General features: G+C 38.5%; 1 protein-coding gene across 1 annotated transcript; it reads left to right on the top strand.

Annotated features, from left to right (window-relative positions):
- Positions 1 to 14,728: 14,728 nt before the first annotated feature.
- LOC139744736 (uncharacterized) lies at positions 14,729 to 16,192 on the top strand. The gene is made up of 2 exons (XM_071655158.1): positions 14,729 to 15,236; positions 15,741 to 16,192. Exons 1-2 carry the CDS (start codon positions 14,729 to 14,731, stop codon positions 16,190 to 16,192), a joined length of 960 nt encoding a protein of 319 aa, XP_071511259.1.
- Positions 16,193 to 16,254: the final 62 nt, after the last annotated feature.

Genomic DNA, 16,254 nt, shown 5'->3' with positions numbered 1-16,254 from the left:
ATTTGAAGATGAAACAGAAGCCCAGCATTAGTGCTTCAATATAGTTCTAAATGTGAATTCGGGATAGGAACAACCAATGTAAAAATTTGAATCAGTAGAATCGGTGTTATGTATTGCTAAATGTACAAAATGTGGACAATAGTTATAATAAAATATTTATATAATATACTTAACCGTCTACAAATATGGCCTACTGACAAAAACAGTGATATGTCCTTATAAATTTAGGCTTTATTGCAAAATTTTAATATGTAGGATATTTTATGAGTCAACTGACCTCCACATATTCATCAAATGTGATATCTTGAACATTGTTTTAAAAGTCACTGCTCCCATAGGTAAACATGACCTTTAATTAGTATAAACATAACAAAAGTAGCGTAATAAAATAATGTGTAAATATATTGCACAAAACTAATTGTGACCTTGCATCACAAGTCACTCACACTGATTTTGTGTGAGGACTGAAAATAGGTGATATGGGTCAACCTAGCCAATCTTGACTTTTTCACCTTTTCTGAAAGAGCAAGTCGTCTTCTACAGTATGATAAAATTTGGGATCATAAAAGGGGCAGGAAAGTGTGTTTTTAGCAGTTTATTTGGAACACTTTTTTGTAGAATAATGTGATTAGGTGTGTCTTTAGAGTCCCTTTTTCATTTCTTAAAAACCTCGTACACACTTCACTTTCAACTCTAATAACTTTTGAAAGGATGATGCTACTACTTTAAAAGTTAAGATTAATTATGGACAGAATGTGTTAATGAGGCATATTCAATTTCAGTTTAATCTGATAATCCCTTCATTGTTGTAACTCTGGTGGCTCACATCCTGTTTTTTTGTCCCATTCATCGCACAGCCAGCACGGCTTGGTAAAAATTTAGCGCTTGAATATACACTGTATTTCAGAGCCTCTTTTCTCTGTTCACACTTCGGGTGCGTGCTTTCTTTCCACTATTTATATAGGTTAGGAGGGTCCATTTGATTTGAGTTACACATGATTTTAAAGCTTAAAGACTGCTCTTTTAGAATATGCTCCTAACTAAAATTTTACGTCTGGCGACTTTGTGTTCGTTTTGTGATGCATGGTCACAATTTACCATTAACAGAAACTGCTAAACGCAGATGGTAATGTAATTAACTAGATAAAGCAATTATCAAATTCATCAATGGCGTTGATATGATATATAAAAGTAAAAATAATAACCCGTCTGTTATTCAAACTTGTTTTGTTTTCTCCATAAGATTTATGTTTGAAATGCTTCAAATCTTTTTAGTGATAATTTGTATATTATTTCCAAATCATTTAGCACATCCATGAACAAACATACTTTTTAAATCCCAAAACACAGAGTGAAATTTTCAATACACGTATTAACAAATCATTCAACCTAGAATTTCAACTGGACATTAGGGATTATCCGATAGCTTATTCAATTACATCTCCTTTGGAATATTATATTCAACATGCATTTATCGTATAGAATAAGTCCAAAATTCGCTTAAGATTGTGAAAATGATACTGCCGTCTTCTGTTTCCATATCCAAATAATACAAAATTTTGCATTATTTGTATTCTTTGTATTTTTGTATCCTCGATAAGATTGTGAAGAAATTGATGACATATGACTCCTAATTTCCGAAATAGGCATATCAAAACAAAGCAACGTGACAGATTTCCTCATAAACCAATGGTAAAAAGAAGCACCTCTGCCTGTAACTTTCAGCCAATCTGTTATCAGGTTTTCAATGATATGACCAGTGGACATTAAGCTATATTGAAGTGTAGTGTATGAATAGTAATGACGAATACAACATAAATTTATGTTCCCTTTATTGATAATCTTATATCTCTTTGTTTTTGTATAATCAAACTGGGCCAATCTTATTTCTTCAGCTCTCCCTTTACTTGCACCTTCCCTCCCCCTTTTTTGTGAACAAATCCTTCACACTAGTTTTCTGCATTTGCCAATATGAAAGCTCTATCACCTTATCAAGCATCATTACGTAATATGATTTCCCCTGCAACGTGGAACATGTCATCAAAGAAAAAATGTTACGCACTCCTGTATTTTGTATCATCTAATGTATGGAATTTAAATTCAACTGTTTGTTAGATGTATTTATATCAGCAAAAATTATCTCACCAAAAGCTTGTTTGCATTTGTTTATATTGTATTGTTTACAATGAAAATCAGATTTATAACTGAAGTATTATCGGACCGTAACAATTGTTTGTTTATTTGTTTGTTTGTTTGTTCATTTCCATCTGAGATGGCCGGATAGCCCATATTCAGCTACGCTAAGCTGGTCCTCCATGGGGTATATTTGAATGTCAGATGGGACCACTTAACCGGATTAAACAAGTACTTGCATCATTGTTAGATGATGATATTGTCTAATTACTCATCATTATCACTTACTTTTCGGCGTATTGGTGTCACGTTGGTTTCATTGTCTTGCCACACGTAGTCATAGAGTTTACTCACAGGAACAGGTGTAGCTGGTAGTTCTCTTTTTTGTTTTCTGGAGGCTGTATTTTGTCTTTTCGCTATTAACGTGACAGGGATTACAGAGTAATAACATGTTCATGACATTACAAAACATCCGACGCCACAGGCATTAAAAAAAAATGGGACAATAACATCAACACGAATGACGAGTTTTATTGCAAAAATGTTCAAGTGCTATATTCAAACATGTAAAAGTAAGTCCATCATCAAAGCAAAGTTAAACCTTTCCAGCAATACCTCCCTTGTAACAAAACAAGGAATATTCGACAAGTTATAATTGAAATATTCTGTATTTTCTTATTAGTTTCTTTGTTTTTGGCAGCTTTAATCACAACTTAAAAGGAAGGGATTTAGCTCGTTTGCGATAAAACTCTTCAAAATGTTTTGAATACTGACTGTTGCCTGTTGCCTTTTGATACAGGCAAGTTAGCTTCCTGTTGAAACCTCAATGAAAACGCCTTGCCAAGGCCAAATGTCCTGAACTTTTAATACATGTCTTGTACGAAAAAAAGGGTTTAATTGAAAATTCATTAACATTTACCTGTACAATAGTTTCTCTTTCGCTATTGCTATTAATTGTTTTGACCTAAGACAATCTACTTATGATGGGAAAGCAAGGAGTAGGGTCCTAGCTGCACTATTCATTCTTACTCTACTAAATATGTTACTATTTCAATACATGGGAATACAAAAGCAAAAAAACAAAACAAAACATAGAATAGAGATGTTTATCAATATGAATTACGTTTACCCTTTGTCCATCTGATGAGCATCGCACAGATGATGACAATAAGAATGATGATTATTAACCCTCCTCCTGACGTAACTGAAGCAAACAGTGGAAGGTTTTTGGGTGCTAGTAGGCCTATACCTCCCTCCTCTGCTTCTATGCCTCCAATCAATGAAACAAGAATGATAGATTTTAAAAGTCTACATTTCCGAATTAGCATTTTCTGAAGAGAAATGAAAAATACAAACTGCTTGTTTGTATACATGTATATATAATATGAACTGAAAGAAAAGAAAATCTAAATTAATTCAATACTTATATATATATATATGTAAATGCATATGTATTACATATACATATGTATATGTATATGTATATAATCATGCTGTTATTGCAAAAGTATTAGCAGAACACATCACTTAAGTTTTTTTTTTTAAATCGGACACTCTGTTTAAAGTATAAAACTAAGTTATGGTTGAACCCATGCACCATCAATGCGAAAAGACAGCGATATAACGAATATTGATAATAATAATTTAAAAATATATATATATCTTGTCTTCATGTTACCATTTTCTCCCACTACACATGAGGTATGTTTAAGAGAATAATTTTGAAGTCATTTCTCTCATCACTATCAAAACAACGTGCCAGTTTTCACCGATTCTACCGTGGTATTGATACTGATTTATAAGTTAAAATGTCACGTATGACTGTGTATTGCAATGACTTTTTCCTTAAAGGTTTCCAATGATTTGAACTGCGTTAAACTGTGTTATTGTATTGACCTGCACTGAGTTCAAATGAGTTTAGCAAATATATTGGGTAAAATTCATGGTTCAAAACTGGAATAGTGGGCCTTTCTAAGAGTGGTGCAGCAACATAGCGTCGATGGGGTGACAAGACCTCGTATCTCAAAAATGTCAAAAAAAATATTTTTTTTTGGCTTAATGGTCAAATAATGGGTCAAGTGATGTCTTGGCCAAATCCCAACTGTCTTACTCCAAAAATGAAGCCACCATGAAATGTCAAAGGAAAGGCTTTCCCATTCACTACAGTGCTTTGGCCGCCATGTTTTTTTGCTCTCCTGAACATTTGTCATTTTTGAGATACGAGGTCTTGTCACCCCAGCGACGAAGGTTGGGGTAGGCATGGTAACTTTGTTAGGGGCGGGGAAGGGTAGGATTGTTTTTGTATCCATCTAAAATTATTCCGGATATCACCACCAGGGATTCTAGCGCTCGATATGAATTATCTCATGAAATTAATTTACTATACATGTAGGCCCTATTATATTCATCCTTACCTGTTCCAAACACATGAAAGGAGCGTTCGTCACTCCCTACACTGTTCCTAGCGACGCATTTGAACGTTCCATAGTCTCTCTCCGGGATTACGTAGCCAATGGACAGAGAGTGGATTACTGATTTTCCTTGAGACTCAACTTGGCGCACGGACGACCGTTGCCATGCAGCGTTGCTGACCTCAGCTTCCGCATGATACCAGATGACTTCTCCTTCCGGGTTAGAGTTCACTTGACACCGTAGGGTTAACTCAGTGCCTGCATCTGCCTTGACGCTGTCATTGTAAGCTAAGATCTCGGGCGGATCTGACATATGATGAATGGAAAAGTCTCAAAACCGAATGGTTCAAGTCCTGTAAGTATTCACATGACGTAATGAATAAATAACTCGAGGTATATAATCAAAAGAAAGTATACCAGTTAAAGACAGGAAATGAATGTTATTCATTTTCTTTTGTTATTATTGCCACATATATTTTGGTCAAAGTTTGCCGGTTGGCATTCACATTTGTCCGTAACTGCGAGTGACACGAAATTCCTATATTGCTTGTACATGTATAACACCAAACGCAAGGTAATTAATCATTTTATTGTCTTATACATTGATAGCGAATATCAACTTACAGGAAACATTCAGTGTACATGGGTCAGAGCACGAAGGAGAACACGAGGGGATTTTCTTTGCGCAGCAGATTATCTCCGACTCATGGTCCTTTCGTCCAAAGGTCAGATTTACAGCAGCACCACTGGAAGTGAGCGCCAAGAAAGGATCGGATGACCTCTGAGTTATCTCGGCTACAATGAACAAAATTCGACTTCCCAGCTAACTCACATCTGTATAACAATTGTTCAACATGAAATAGTGTAGAGAGATCTTATAGACCTTGAGGAACCTTGTCATGGTAATCTGGGTAGAACATCAGCAGTGTGATCTTCCTGTGACGTGTCCAGGGTGTTGGTGACTTCAGGTTATTCCTTGCGAAAAACTGCTTGTAGATGTGCTCACATTTTACAACTGAAATTGCGTGTATTTCTTGAAAATCTGCTAAGCTGTAGACTGTAAAATGTCACTTAATCCAGCTGTTGGCGCCTTCTTTTTATTGCTCCTTGGTACCTCCGGTAAGTATAAATCGTCTACATGAACTTCATGCTCGCACGTTTGCACATTCATGGATATGTTACATTCGGTATTGAGGCGGAGTGTCGTTGTACTAGTGTGTTTGATTTTGCCAAAAGCAGGAAGGTGATAAAAACGGATGTGCTGATTGTATCATCGATAACCATCGTCATTTCTCAGTAATTAAGGTGAATTGACTTGTCTGAATTTTGTATCAAGAGAACGATGACTGAAGATCAATAGAGCATCATGGTTTTATATCACACCAGTTTTTCTTTTTTCTAAATTTTCTCCATTTTCTTATCAAACAATAGCAGTTCTCTCGTGTGAACAAATCGAACTTATAGAACAATTGAAGGTAAGGAGGTCATACCTTGTTCGCCTGATATACCGCGATGGTCTGGTTTGAAGACAATCCAGTGGTACAAACTCAACGAATGTCTACTACTATATCACCAGTGCTGCAAACTGGCAGTGACTGTAAAGATTTGGAGTACACGTGTATAGGGTAGGTTAGATTCGTATCATGGTCGTACCTTGAGTTGCTCACAGCTTTATTAGATCTTAAAGGGACTGTACAGTGCTGGTTGAGGTAAGGGATTCATGTTTTGAACATTTCTAAGTGAGACAATGAGAAACCTCTCATGAAATATGAAAGAGTGTGTAATTTTAAGAAGGATTCAACGTTTATTTGATGAAAATTGGTTTTGAAATGGCTGAGATATAAAAAAGAGTGATGATAATAAAAGGCGACAGGCCACAACTTTATTAGGATCTCTTTGTTTCACCTTGTTTTTGGATATCTCAGCCATTTCAAAACTGATTTTCACCAAACAAACTTTTGATACCCTTTAGAATTGCATGCTTTTTGACATCTCATGGAGTGGTTTCTGAATATCTCACAAAACGTTAAAAGCTAAATCCTCACCTCGACCAGAACTGTACCCACCCTTTAAAATGAAAAATACCAATTAACTCAGCGGTCATGACCTAAAAATGACGTCAAAATCACTTTCATTTCCTTTGTTAATTTTTGTGAAAAAAAACGCGTTTTAAAAACGTCTTTCTTATTTTCTTTACCAATATACGTTACAAAGTCATGAATTGATGTGTAAACGACGTGCTGATGACGTTATTACACGACATGATGACTCCATACCAATGACCACTCATGACTTCGTTTGGACAACTTCCATTTGGCCAAAAATACGACAAGAAATTGACGTCAGTTTAACACGTTTACATGACGTCCATTTCCTTTGTTTATTTTCGTCCAAAAGACTTTCTTGACGTCAGGTCTTGTCTTTCAATAAGTAATTTACACGTCTTAATGACGTCTTTGTATCACAACAAATACGTCAGAAAGACGTCACAAATATGACGTCTTTTAGATGTCTTCCACTTGAGAAGAAATACAACATTCTAACGTCAGTTTGAAACATCTAAACGGCATCTATTTTCTTTGCTTATTTACGTCAAACAGTCGACAGTTATTACGTCTTTCTAAAGTCTAGATATGACGTCTTTTTTATGTCTTCCATTTGAGCAAAAAAAGTCTTATCGTCGACAGTGTACGACGTTTTTCTCACAGCACTGACTTAAAATTGTTATCATTCTGACAACAGCATGTCGCAAATTGACTTAGATTTTACGTCTATAATACGTTCATTATATGACGTCATAAGTACGTAGCAAAACTGACGTAATTATAAGGTTATTAATACGTCGCTCTTATGACGTCATAATATGACGTCATAAAAGCGTTGCAAAGCAAAGTGAATATTACGTCATTAAAACATCATTTAAATGACGTGATGAATACGTTGCAAAGCAACGTAGATTTTACGTCATTAATACGTTGTTAATATGGCGTAAAATACGTCACAAAATGGACGTAAATTTTTCGTCATTTATATTTCACTATTTGGTAATAACATTTTTATGTCGGAAAACTGACGTAAAGTTTACGTCATCATAGGATGTCCCTAACATGACGTCACAAAAACGTTTCAAAAAGACGTTGAAATCAGGTGATTTCCTAGTCATTATATGACATGCGACCACTTTGACCAGTTGCGACCAAATTAAGACGTTTTTTCAATCCCTTTCTGCCAATTCAACTGCTCATATGACTACTTCAGCATATTATTAGTGCATGTTTTTCTCAACCAAATGTGTATTTTCTGCATGCATCCTAATTCATCCAGGCTGTAGAAATCAACAACTTTTGAAATGAGCTGAGATACAACAGCACTTCAAACGCTGAAATAGATGAATCTACAGGTCTGTGTGCACCCTAAAAGATAACTTGTTCCTATAAAAAAATACCCTGAAAAACAAGAAAATATGATTGGTAACTGTTTGAGGAAAACTTACTTGAGGAAGGTATCATTCTCATTTTCAACAAATTGTAAGCGATCAAGAAAATCAGGAGATCTATGACATTTCCAGCGACCTCCTATACAACAGAATAGAAAAGAAAGTAGCCTACATTATATGCAAAATATCACATTCTAAATTCATATACATGCATTCCATTTTAAATCCACCCTCTTTACATGTAGTAATCACTCCAAATATCTTACAAACAACCTCAGTGACAACAGTTTTGTTACCTCATCAAAACTTCACGGAAAATACATTTCAATTAAATTTCTCAATGACATCTCTACTAATGACTACGAAGGAGAAAATCATCCAAATAACCTTAAATGCATGGTTTGAATTAAGTGACGAGCACATCAAAACACCACTGTTCTTGTTGGGGGGGGGGAATGGATTTTTGAACACTGTGTAGACAATTAATTTCTACTTATAGTTATGTTGTGACATGGCGGACCAACCATTCATATAAACGTCACATGGATGTTGACACAATGTTTTACTTATCATTCCCCTTAGCATTTTAATAACGTACATCAAGCGTTTAAACAATCACTTTGATGTCATACAGATGTGAGCCTAATGTTACACCAACCCTTCACAGACACTAGTCCTGCCTGCCAAACCCATCCGAACACTTGAATAGCAAATTACTATCACGTAAATGTCACTTCTTTTCCCCTCACGGCCTATGTACACATCATTACATTAGCTTAACATTACACACCATTACATCAGCTTAACATTAAACTTCGTCCTCCACATCATAACATCCATAAATTGACATCAACATGACAAAATCACCCTTGTGGCATATCGGGCTTACAGGGTAAGCGCTCTCACACGACAAAACGCGGATTTTCGGGCGTCTGCAGCAAATTGGAGAAATCGGGAGAAATAAAGGCAAACTAAATTTGGACAGAAACTAGGCTACGCTATAGCAGACGCGCGCGTAGTTTATTAATCCACCTATCAAAATTGCCGGGCAAAATTTGAACTGTCCCGCCAAACAATTGTTTTAGCGCTTTCAAGGCACGTCAAATGCACATTTTCCAGAAAATAAATAAGTAACGTTGAAAAAAATAATAACAATAAATACAAAGTGGAAAAGTAGTGGATGGATATGATGTGACCAGAAGGCTGGTCTCCAAGACTAGCTTACACGCACATTCGAGACTAAAGCCCCCCCCCCCCCCCCCCCCCCGTTGTCTCAAGTACGTTCATCGAACCGTGGACCTAACTCGATAGGTCCATGAACGAACATACTCCGAGACAAACGAGGGGCGGGGGGGGGGGGGGGCTTGTCTCGAACGGGTGATTTGAGCGCTCTGCTCCGCTCCACTTGGCGCCGCACCCTTTCGAGATAAAAGCCTTAAAGGGCCCCTGAAATCCAAATGCATGTTGATTTGTGTTGATTTATGATACCCTCGACATCACTATTGCGATGAAACGAATATCTAGAAACATTTCATATATGTGACCCTGCACTACAAAACAAAAACAAAAAAGTCGCCAGACATGGATTTTTTGTTAAGAGCAGATCCTGAAAGAACAGACTTCAAGCTTTAAAATGATGTATAACTCAAATCAAATGGACCCTCCTAACCTATCTAAATATTGGAAAGAAAGCACACAATCCAGAAAAGAGTGAACTGAGAAAAGAGGCTCTGCAGCACAGGGTCTATTCAAGCGTTTCATTTTCACCAAGCCGTGCTACCTGTGCAATGAATGGGACAAAAAAAATGAAAACCACCGGTTTAACCACAATGAAGGGATTATCAGATTAAGATGACATTGAGCACGTTGTATAAACACATTCTGTCCATGATAAATGCCAACTTTCAAAGCAGTAGCACCATTCCTTCTAAAGTTGTTAGAGTTGAAAGTGAAGAGTGTGTACAGGGTTTTTTTTTAAGAAATGAAAGGGGAACTCTAACGACACCCCTAATCACACTATTTTAAAAAAAAGTGTTCGAGATAAACTGCTAAAAACATGATACCAAATTTTAGCATAATGTAGAAGAAGACTTGCTCTTTCAGAAAATATAAAAAAGTCAAGATTGACCAAACTGACCCTTCTCACCTATTTTCAGTCCTCACACAAAATCAGTGCGTGCGACTTTTTGTTCGTTTTGTGATGCACGGTCACATATATTTGTTTGGTTTTTATTCTTCAGATTACTTGGGAACGCCCACAAAAACTTCTTCCACGCCAATATTCCTCAGATGACCTCATCTTTCAATCATTGCTAAAGTACTGAATTGTTAAACGAAAGACATTGGAATGCACCTTTCCCTCTACTCAGCATAACTTGCATGTTCAATAGCCATATCTTTTGTTAGTCACATTAATATCAAAATATCACTGCGAAGTGGAGCTGCGTTGGGGTTGCATGTGAGGTGCTGCTGGTAAGGGTCCCCTACTGGTGTTCAGCGTGCACCTCTGCGTGACTCGCTCGGAACAAGTCTTGAGCGTGCTCAAGGCCTTGTCATGCCGTATCCGGCGAAGTTTGGCGGGTTGACTTGCGGGGAAACAAATTTGGTACCCGGAGCTCTCCGCAGTTGGTCCGCACTTGATAGCACCTTGCGTGTATCTCACCCGTGGTTGCCCGGAGGTGCGCACGCAAGTCCGATTTACCCGCAGCCAAGTTTTGAGTATGACCAAAACTTTATCCGGGAGAGTCGCGAGGATTGCCTGCCTGCAGAGATCCACGCAGAAAGCCAGCATGAGGCCCTTAACGGCAGCACCTCGCAGGCAACTCCCACGCAGGTACTTCGCAGTCCCCGTACGCGGCAAAGATGATAAGGAGCTTTAGATTTTGACGCGCGGACGTTTGAGACGACGCTTGCGCTGGACGTTCTCTCCCCTGCGTCCTGCTGAAAAGTAGCTTTAGATTACGCTGGGACGCAACGTATAAAAAATAAAATGGCCCCTCCATAATGATCTGTTCATGAAGTAGTTCTCTACGTTGCAAACTCTGCGAACGTGAAAATAGCCCAGAAAAACTCGAGCTAAATATTCATCGACTTTACGCGCGCTTATGCGCATGCTCAGAACATCTTTTTTTTTCCTTTGAACGTCCCCGTCGCAAAAATCTAAAGCTCCCTATTGACATTCTTTGGGACTTCTGCCATTCCTTCAGAGGAATTCCTTCACTGAGTTGTCAACCCCCACGCGCCTGTCACGCTGAGGTCAACCACGATATCCGCAATATTAAGTAGAATTTACGTAAAACGCGTCCAGCAAAACTCGCCCAAATCCTTATCCGCCCACAGAAATTGTCCCAGCGTATGCTAGAAAATCCCTACATGCAACAAGCCTGCGTAGCTTACCCGGAAAGGTGTGACAGGGTCTTTTATGGCTGCGGGTAAATAGGACCTGCGTGCGCAAACTCCGGGTAACTTCGGGTGAGATACGTGCTAGGTACTGTTATGTGAGGGTCATCTGCGGGGACCTCCGGGTAGCAAAGAAAAAAAACATGTTCTTCGCAAATCGCACGCAAGGCTTGCCCTTAAAGGAGTGTGACACGGCCTTTACGGTGACCGATATTTTACGGTAATAAGGGTCTATCTTGGATTGTTAGACGCCTTTACCATAAAACTCCGATGTGCGATGGGACGATTTCTCTAGTAAAACGGTCTAAGTCAATGATAGCCCCTTTTGCCGTGTAAGACATCACCGATAGCACCGATCATTTATCTCATTCTAAAGACCGTTTTACCATAAAATCTTACCTAAAACTTTACGAGAGGACGAAATATCTATTTAAAAAAAAAAAAACGAAAAAAAAAACCACCGAAGCGTTTTGTGACAAGCCGATGTCACCAATGTAAAGAGCGCCCAGAATTAACTACATATTGAAATTTTCACAAAAAGTCACAATCTTCATTATAGACTCTTTTTCCCCATGTGACGGCCCGTATAAGTGTGTATTTCTGAATTAAATGTGAACACATTCATGATGTAAGGATAAAGTGCATTGATGTAAAAGCGTTGCATTAAGAAGTTATTTGTGGGTAGTAGACGTAGTTTACACCCTATCATAACGCTGTAAAGCTGGTGGTGCATGCCAGCGTATTGAACTCGAAATCAATTATATCAATCTATCATCTAATCGTCTGAGATGTCTTTTGAATCTTAACATTTCAAGGAGAATGATGCTTGATATGAATCCCAACTTATTATTATTTTGTCCTTTTTTTTTGTCTTTGCGTTGTATTGTTCTTGAAAATGAAATGAATATACAGGGCCTATCTGAAAGAGTCGTGAAAAAAACACGAGTTGAATATGAGCCTGAATACGGGAATGAATAGGAACTGCTGTCGTCAGCTGTGCAATGCAAAATAGTGCGTTTTATTAATTGCATGTCATGTGATTAGCTTATATCTGTTCACGTATACCTTTTTCGTAGAATTGATTCCTCCGCTGTGCTCGTATTTCACAAATCACATACTGCAGTATATATCTATGTAATCTAATCGTCAGCTTCTGGTATCTTTTTGACACTGTTCCTTGGCACGTCCGGAAAATAATTCGTCTAAATGAATAGTATGCTCACACGAATGTTCCTGTATTCATAAAAGAGTTTCATTTAATGTTTGTTGTTTTTCATTAGGCCAAGCGGGTTTCACGAGTGTACTTGATTTTGTATGTTAATATATTAGTATCATTGATAACCCTTTTCCAGCAATAAAAACGAATTACTAGATTGAATCCTATGTTAAAGAAACAGAGGAGTACAGGCAAGTATCCGATCGATTTTTATAAAAGAAAATGAAAGGTGGACATTCCAACACTTTTCCTCTTTTATTTTCTCCTTTTTCTTCTCAAACTTAACAATAGCGGTCCTCTCATGCGATCGAATCGAACTCATAGAAGGCAGCAAGGAGACCATACCCTGTGTGCCTAGGCCTACGATTGAGCTACCAGCATGGTCAGATATCATATCGATCCAGTGGTTCCGAATGGATGAAAGTCTAACTAGTATCCCACCACCAGTGGCGCAATCCCGCGGAGTCAGTGAAGTTGGTGCGCATATACTGAAAGAGGACAACTCATCGCTGGTGATAGAAAATGTCAGCTATAAATATGGCAATCACTCGGGGCGTTTTGCTTGTGTTGTCACAACAACCATCCTCACAGCTCCACGGAAACAATGGAATTACTCTTTTTCAATAACTCGTAAGTTTGAAATCAAGTGCAGAACAATTCCTGTTCTATTTATTCCCGTCCAATATCTACATATGGTTGAAAATACCTTGATTACATTAAAACCAGTGTTCTTTATTCAGACGTGAAAATTCAAAGCATGTTAACCTTGAAGAGATGACTCGCGAGCTATCAGCTTTTCTATGTTTGTAGTTTCTTTCTGTCTTCTCTCTCTTCTCAGCGTCCGTTTTCGTACTCAGACATTGTCACGTGTTTCGTAGCTCACGCATAGAGCAGGGAGAATGCCATTGACCTTGTAGACCTCTGGAAATCCACGTCGGCAATTGGATAGGGATGAAAATGATATAAATAGTACAATAACGTGTTCTACAAACATTCTGATGTAAATAATAATACTTTCTGAATTTAGATACACCATGACAGAATAAAAAGAGTTAATGTTGTTGGTTACCTTGATAGAAATTCATCACCTCATGACTTGATATCTGAAAAAAAACCTGCAAATAATCTGAATTTATCTTTTTGAACCCCTTCTTGAAAAGCTGAATGCAATTAAGTCAATGTCTACTTTTTAGATTATTTCTTTGCGATACTTTGCTGCACACATTCAACTTCATGTGTTCTTTACCATGTTTACTGTGGTATATCTAACAACTGATTTCCAAGTGTATAAAACATTACCTTACGTGACCTTGCCCACGCCAGAAATAAGTCATTCACATATTTCGTATTCATTTCGCTCGTGCACATAATTTTCCGCTCCTCTCATTAGCAGAAGTTAAAAGTATGTATTATCAAAAAGTCGGAATAGAAATACCATTTTTAAATGGAAAAATTGTTTGACGGAGTATAGTGTGCTTCCTTTACTTTGCCTGAAGAGTGATATCAGTCATGGCCAAAAATGCAATTGAGATGAGGTTATCATAGTGATATGACGTGACAAGTTTCTCATTCGACTTTATACAAATCTTCACTCGTTTTCCTTTTCCGATTTGAATCCATGATTCATGGCTCGGTCACAAATGCCATTAAGAACTGCTACGAACGCCGTACGAACGATTTTTAGACAATTTCGTAAGATCTTCTTAAGAAGGCCATACGAAACCAGCGTTCGTAGACAGTTGGTAGACAGTTTGTAAATTCGTAGTCTGGTTGATAGTCTTGTCCAAGATTTTTTTAAACTTCTTACGAAACCCTCTCTTTGTAAAGACTGATGTAAATTCTTCTCATTCAACCAGTCGAAGTACAAGATCAAAAATTAGTTGAATCAAGAAATTGGAAATAAACTCATTGCTGCGACGTTTCGCCAATTATCAATTGGCTTCTTCGGGCGAATGAAGCTCCCGATGATGGAATGGCCCTTAAATAGTGCGAGATTGTGCAGAGCGCACTGGACCTTGTCCAGCGCGCGAAAGACGGCTTAGGATTTTTCGAACGGCCCGGTCCCACGCGTGCGATAAATTGAAGCGGAGACCTCCTCTCTTGTTAAGTGTAAGTGTCTCCACACGTTCCCAGATGGCTTCCTTGACGCCCCTCTCAAACCACTTGGATTCTCTATCCAGAATAATCACTTCATTGGTGTTATTGGTATTATGTCACTCTGAATTACCGAAACCGAACATCACAGGGAAAGAACGACGTGCTTTGGAAGAGTTAGCAGGGGATAAAACCAGTGTTATTGTACCAGCAGATAAAGGGAGGTGTGTGGTTGTACTTGACAAGGACAAGTACACTGACAAATGTCTAGATTTGTTGGACGATAAGAAGACCTATAAGAGCATAGGTTACAACCCTACCAATGGATATAGGAAGACAGTAACTGGTGTCATTAACAAGATCCACAAGGAAGGTGGTTTCAGCGACAGACAAAAACAGTTCTTGACTCCACCTACAGAACCTACAGTACCAGGATTTTATGGCTTGCCAAAGGTACATAAACCTGATCCCATTCCAGTGAGACCCATTGTAAGCTGCATTGGCTCTGTGACTTACAGCCTCGCCAAACACGTTGCCAACATTCTAAGTCCCTTAGTAGGAAAGTAGCCTCACCACGTGAAAAACAGCCAAGACTTCGTTGAGAAGATTTCACACCTCAAATTAGCAGATAACGAAAGCTTAGTATGATGTAAGTGCTCTATTTACATCGATTCCCTCATCAGAAGCAGTAAAGGTGGTTAAGACATGTCTTAGTCGGGATGACAGCTGGAAGGATCGTACTTCACTTTCCGTAGATCAGATTGTTGAAGCGTTAGGGGTTTTTTTTTTAAGTACAACCTATTTCTCCTTCAACGGCAAGCACTACATACAACAACATGGATGTGCTATGGGTTCACCAGTTTCTCCCATAGTAGCTAACATTTACATGCAAGAGTTTGAGACCACAGCACTGAGTACCTACTCTGGACACAAACCACGTATCTGGCTCCGTTATACGTGGATGACACTTTTGTCATCCTCCATGAAGAAGAGAGTGCGTCTTTCTTTAGTCACATCAACTCCTTGGACACGCACATTTCCTTTACACAAGAAACATGCAAGGATGGACATCTGGCATTCCTAGATGTTGAGGTCCACGTCGATTCAGATGGTACCCTGTCCACTTCAGTGTACAGGAAACCTACCCATAAGGACCAGTATCTTAATTTCCAGTCACATCACCCCTTGGTTCACAAACTTGCAGTCATCAGGACCCTCTTCCACAGAGCAGACACCATAGTTCACAGTCCATCTGAGGTTGAAAAGGAAAAGGCCAACATCAAAAACGCCTTAGCTGGATGTGGATATCCAGACTGGGCCTTCTCTAAAGCCGACACCCCGAAACAACCAAGCAAGAACACACGGAGAACCCACGGTGTACAGGGACGGAAAGTCACCATCACTATCCCGTACGTGCATGATCTGTCGGACAAGATCAAAAGGCTGTTTCAGAAACAGGACATCACTACTGCCTTCAAGCCCCACAACATAGGCAGAGATTAGTTCACGTCAAGGACCGAGTCGCCAAAGAAAAGCAGAGAAACGTGGTCTATGGCATCCGATGT

Source organism: Diadema antillarum, unplaced genomic scaffold, assembly GCF_040938485.1.
Source record: "Diadema antillarum isolate AM-2024a unplaced genomic scaffold, OU_Dant_1.0 seq00001207_RagTag, whole genome shotgun sequence".
Classification (NCBI taxonomy): domain Eukaryota; kingdom Metazoa; phylum Echinodermata; class Echinoidea; order Diadematoida; family Diadematidae; genus Diadema; species Diadema antillarum.
This window is presented reverse-complemented; position numbering and strand designations above follow the sequence as displayed.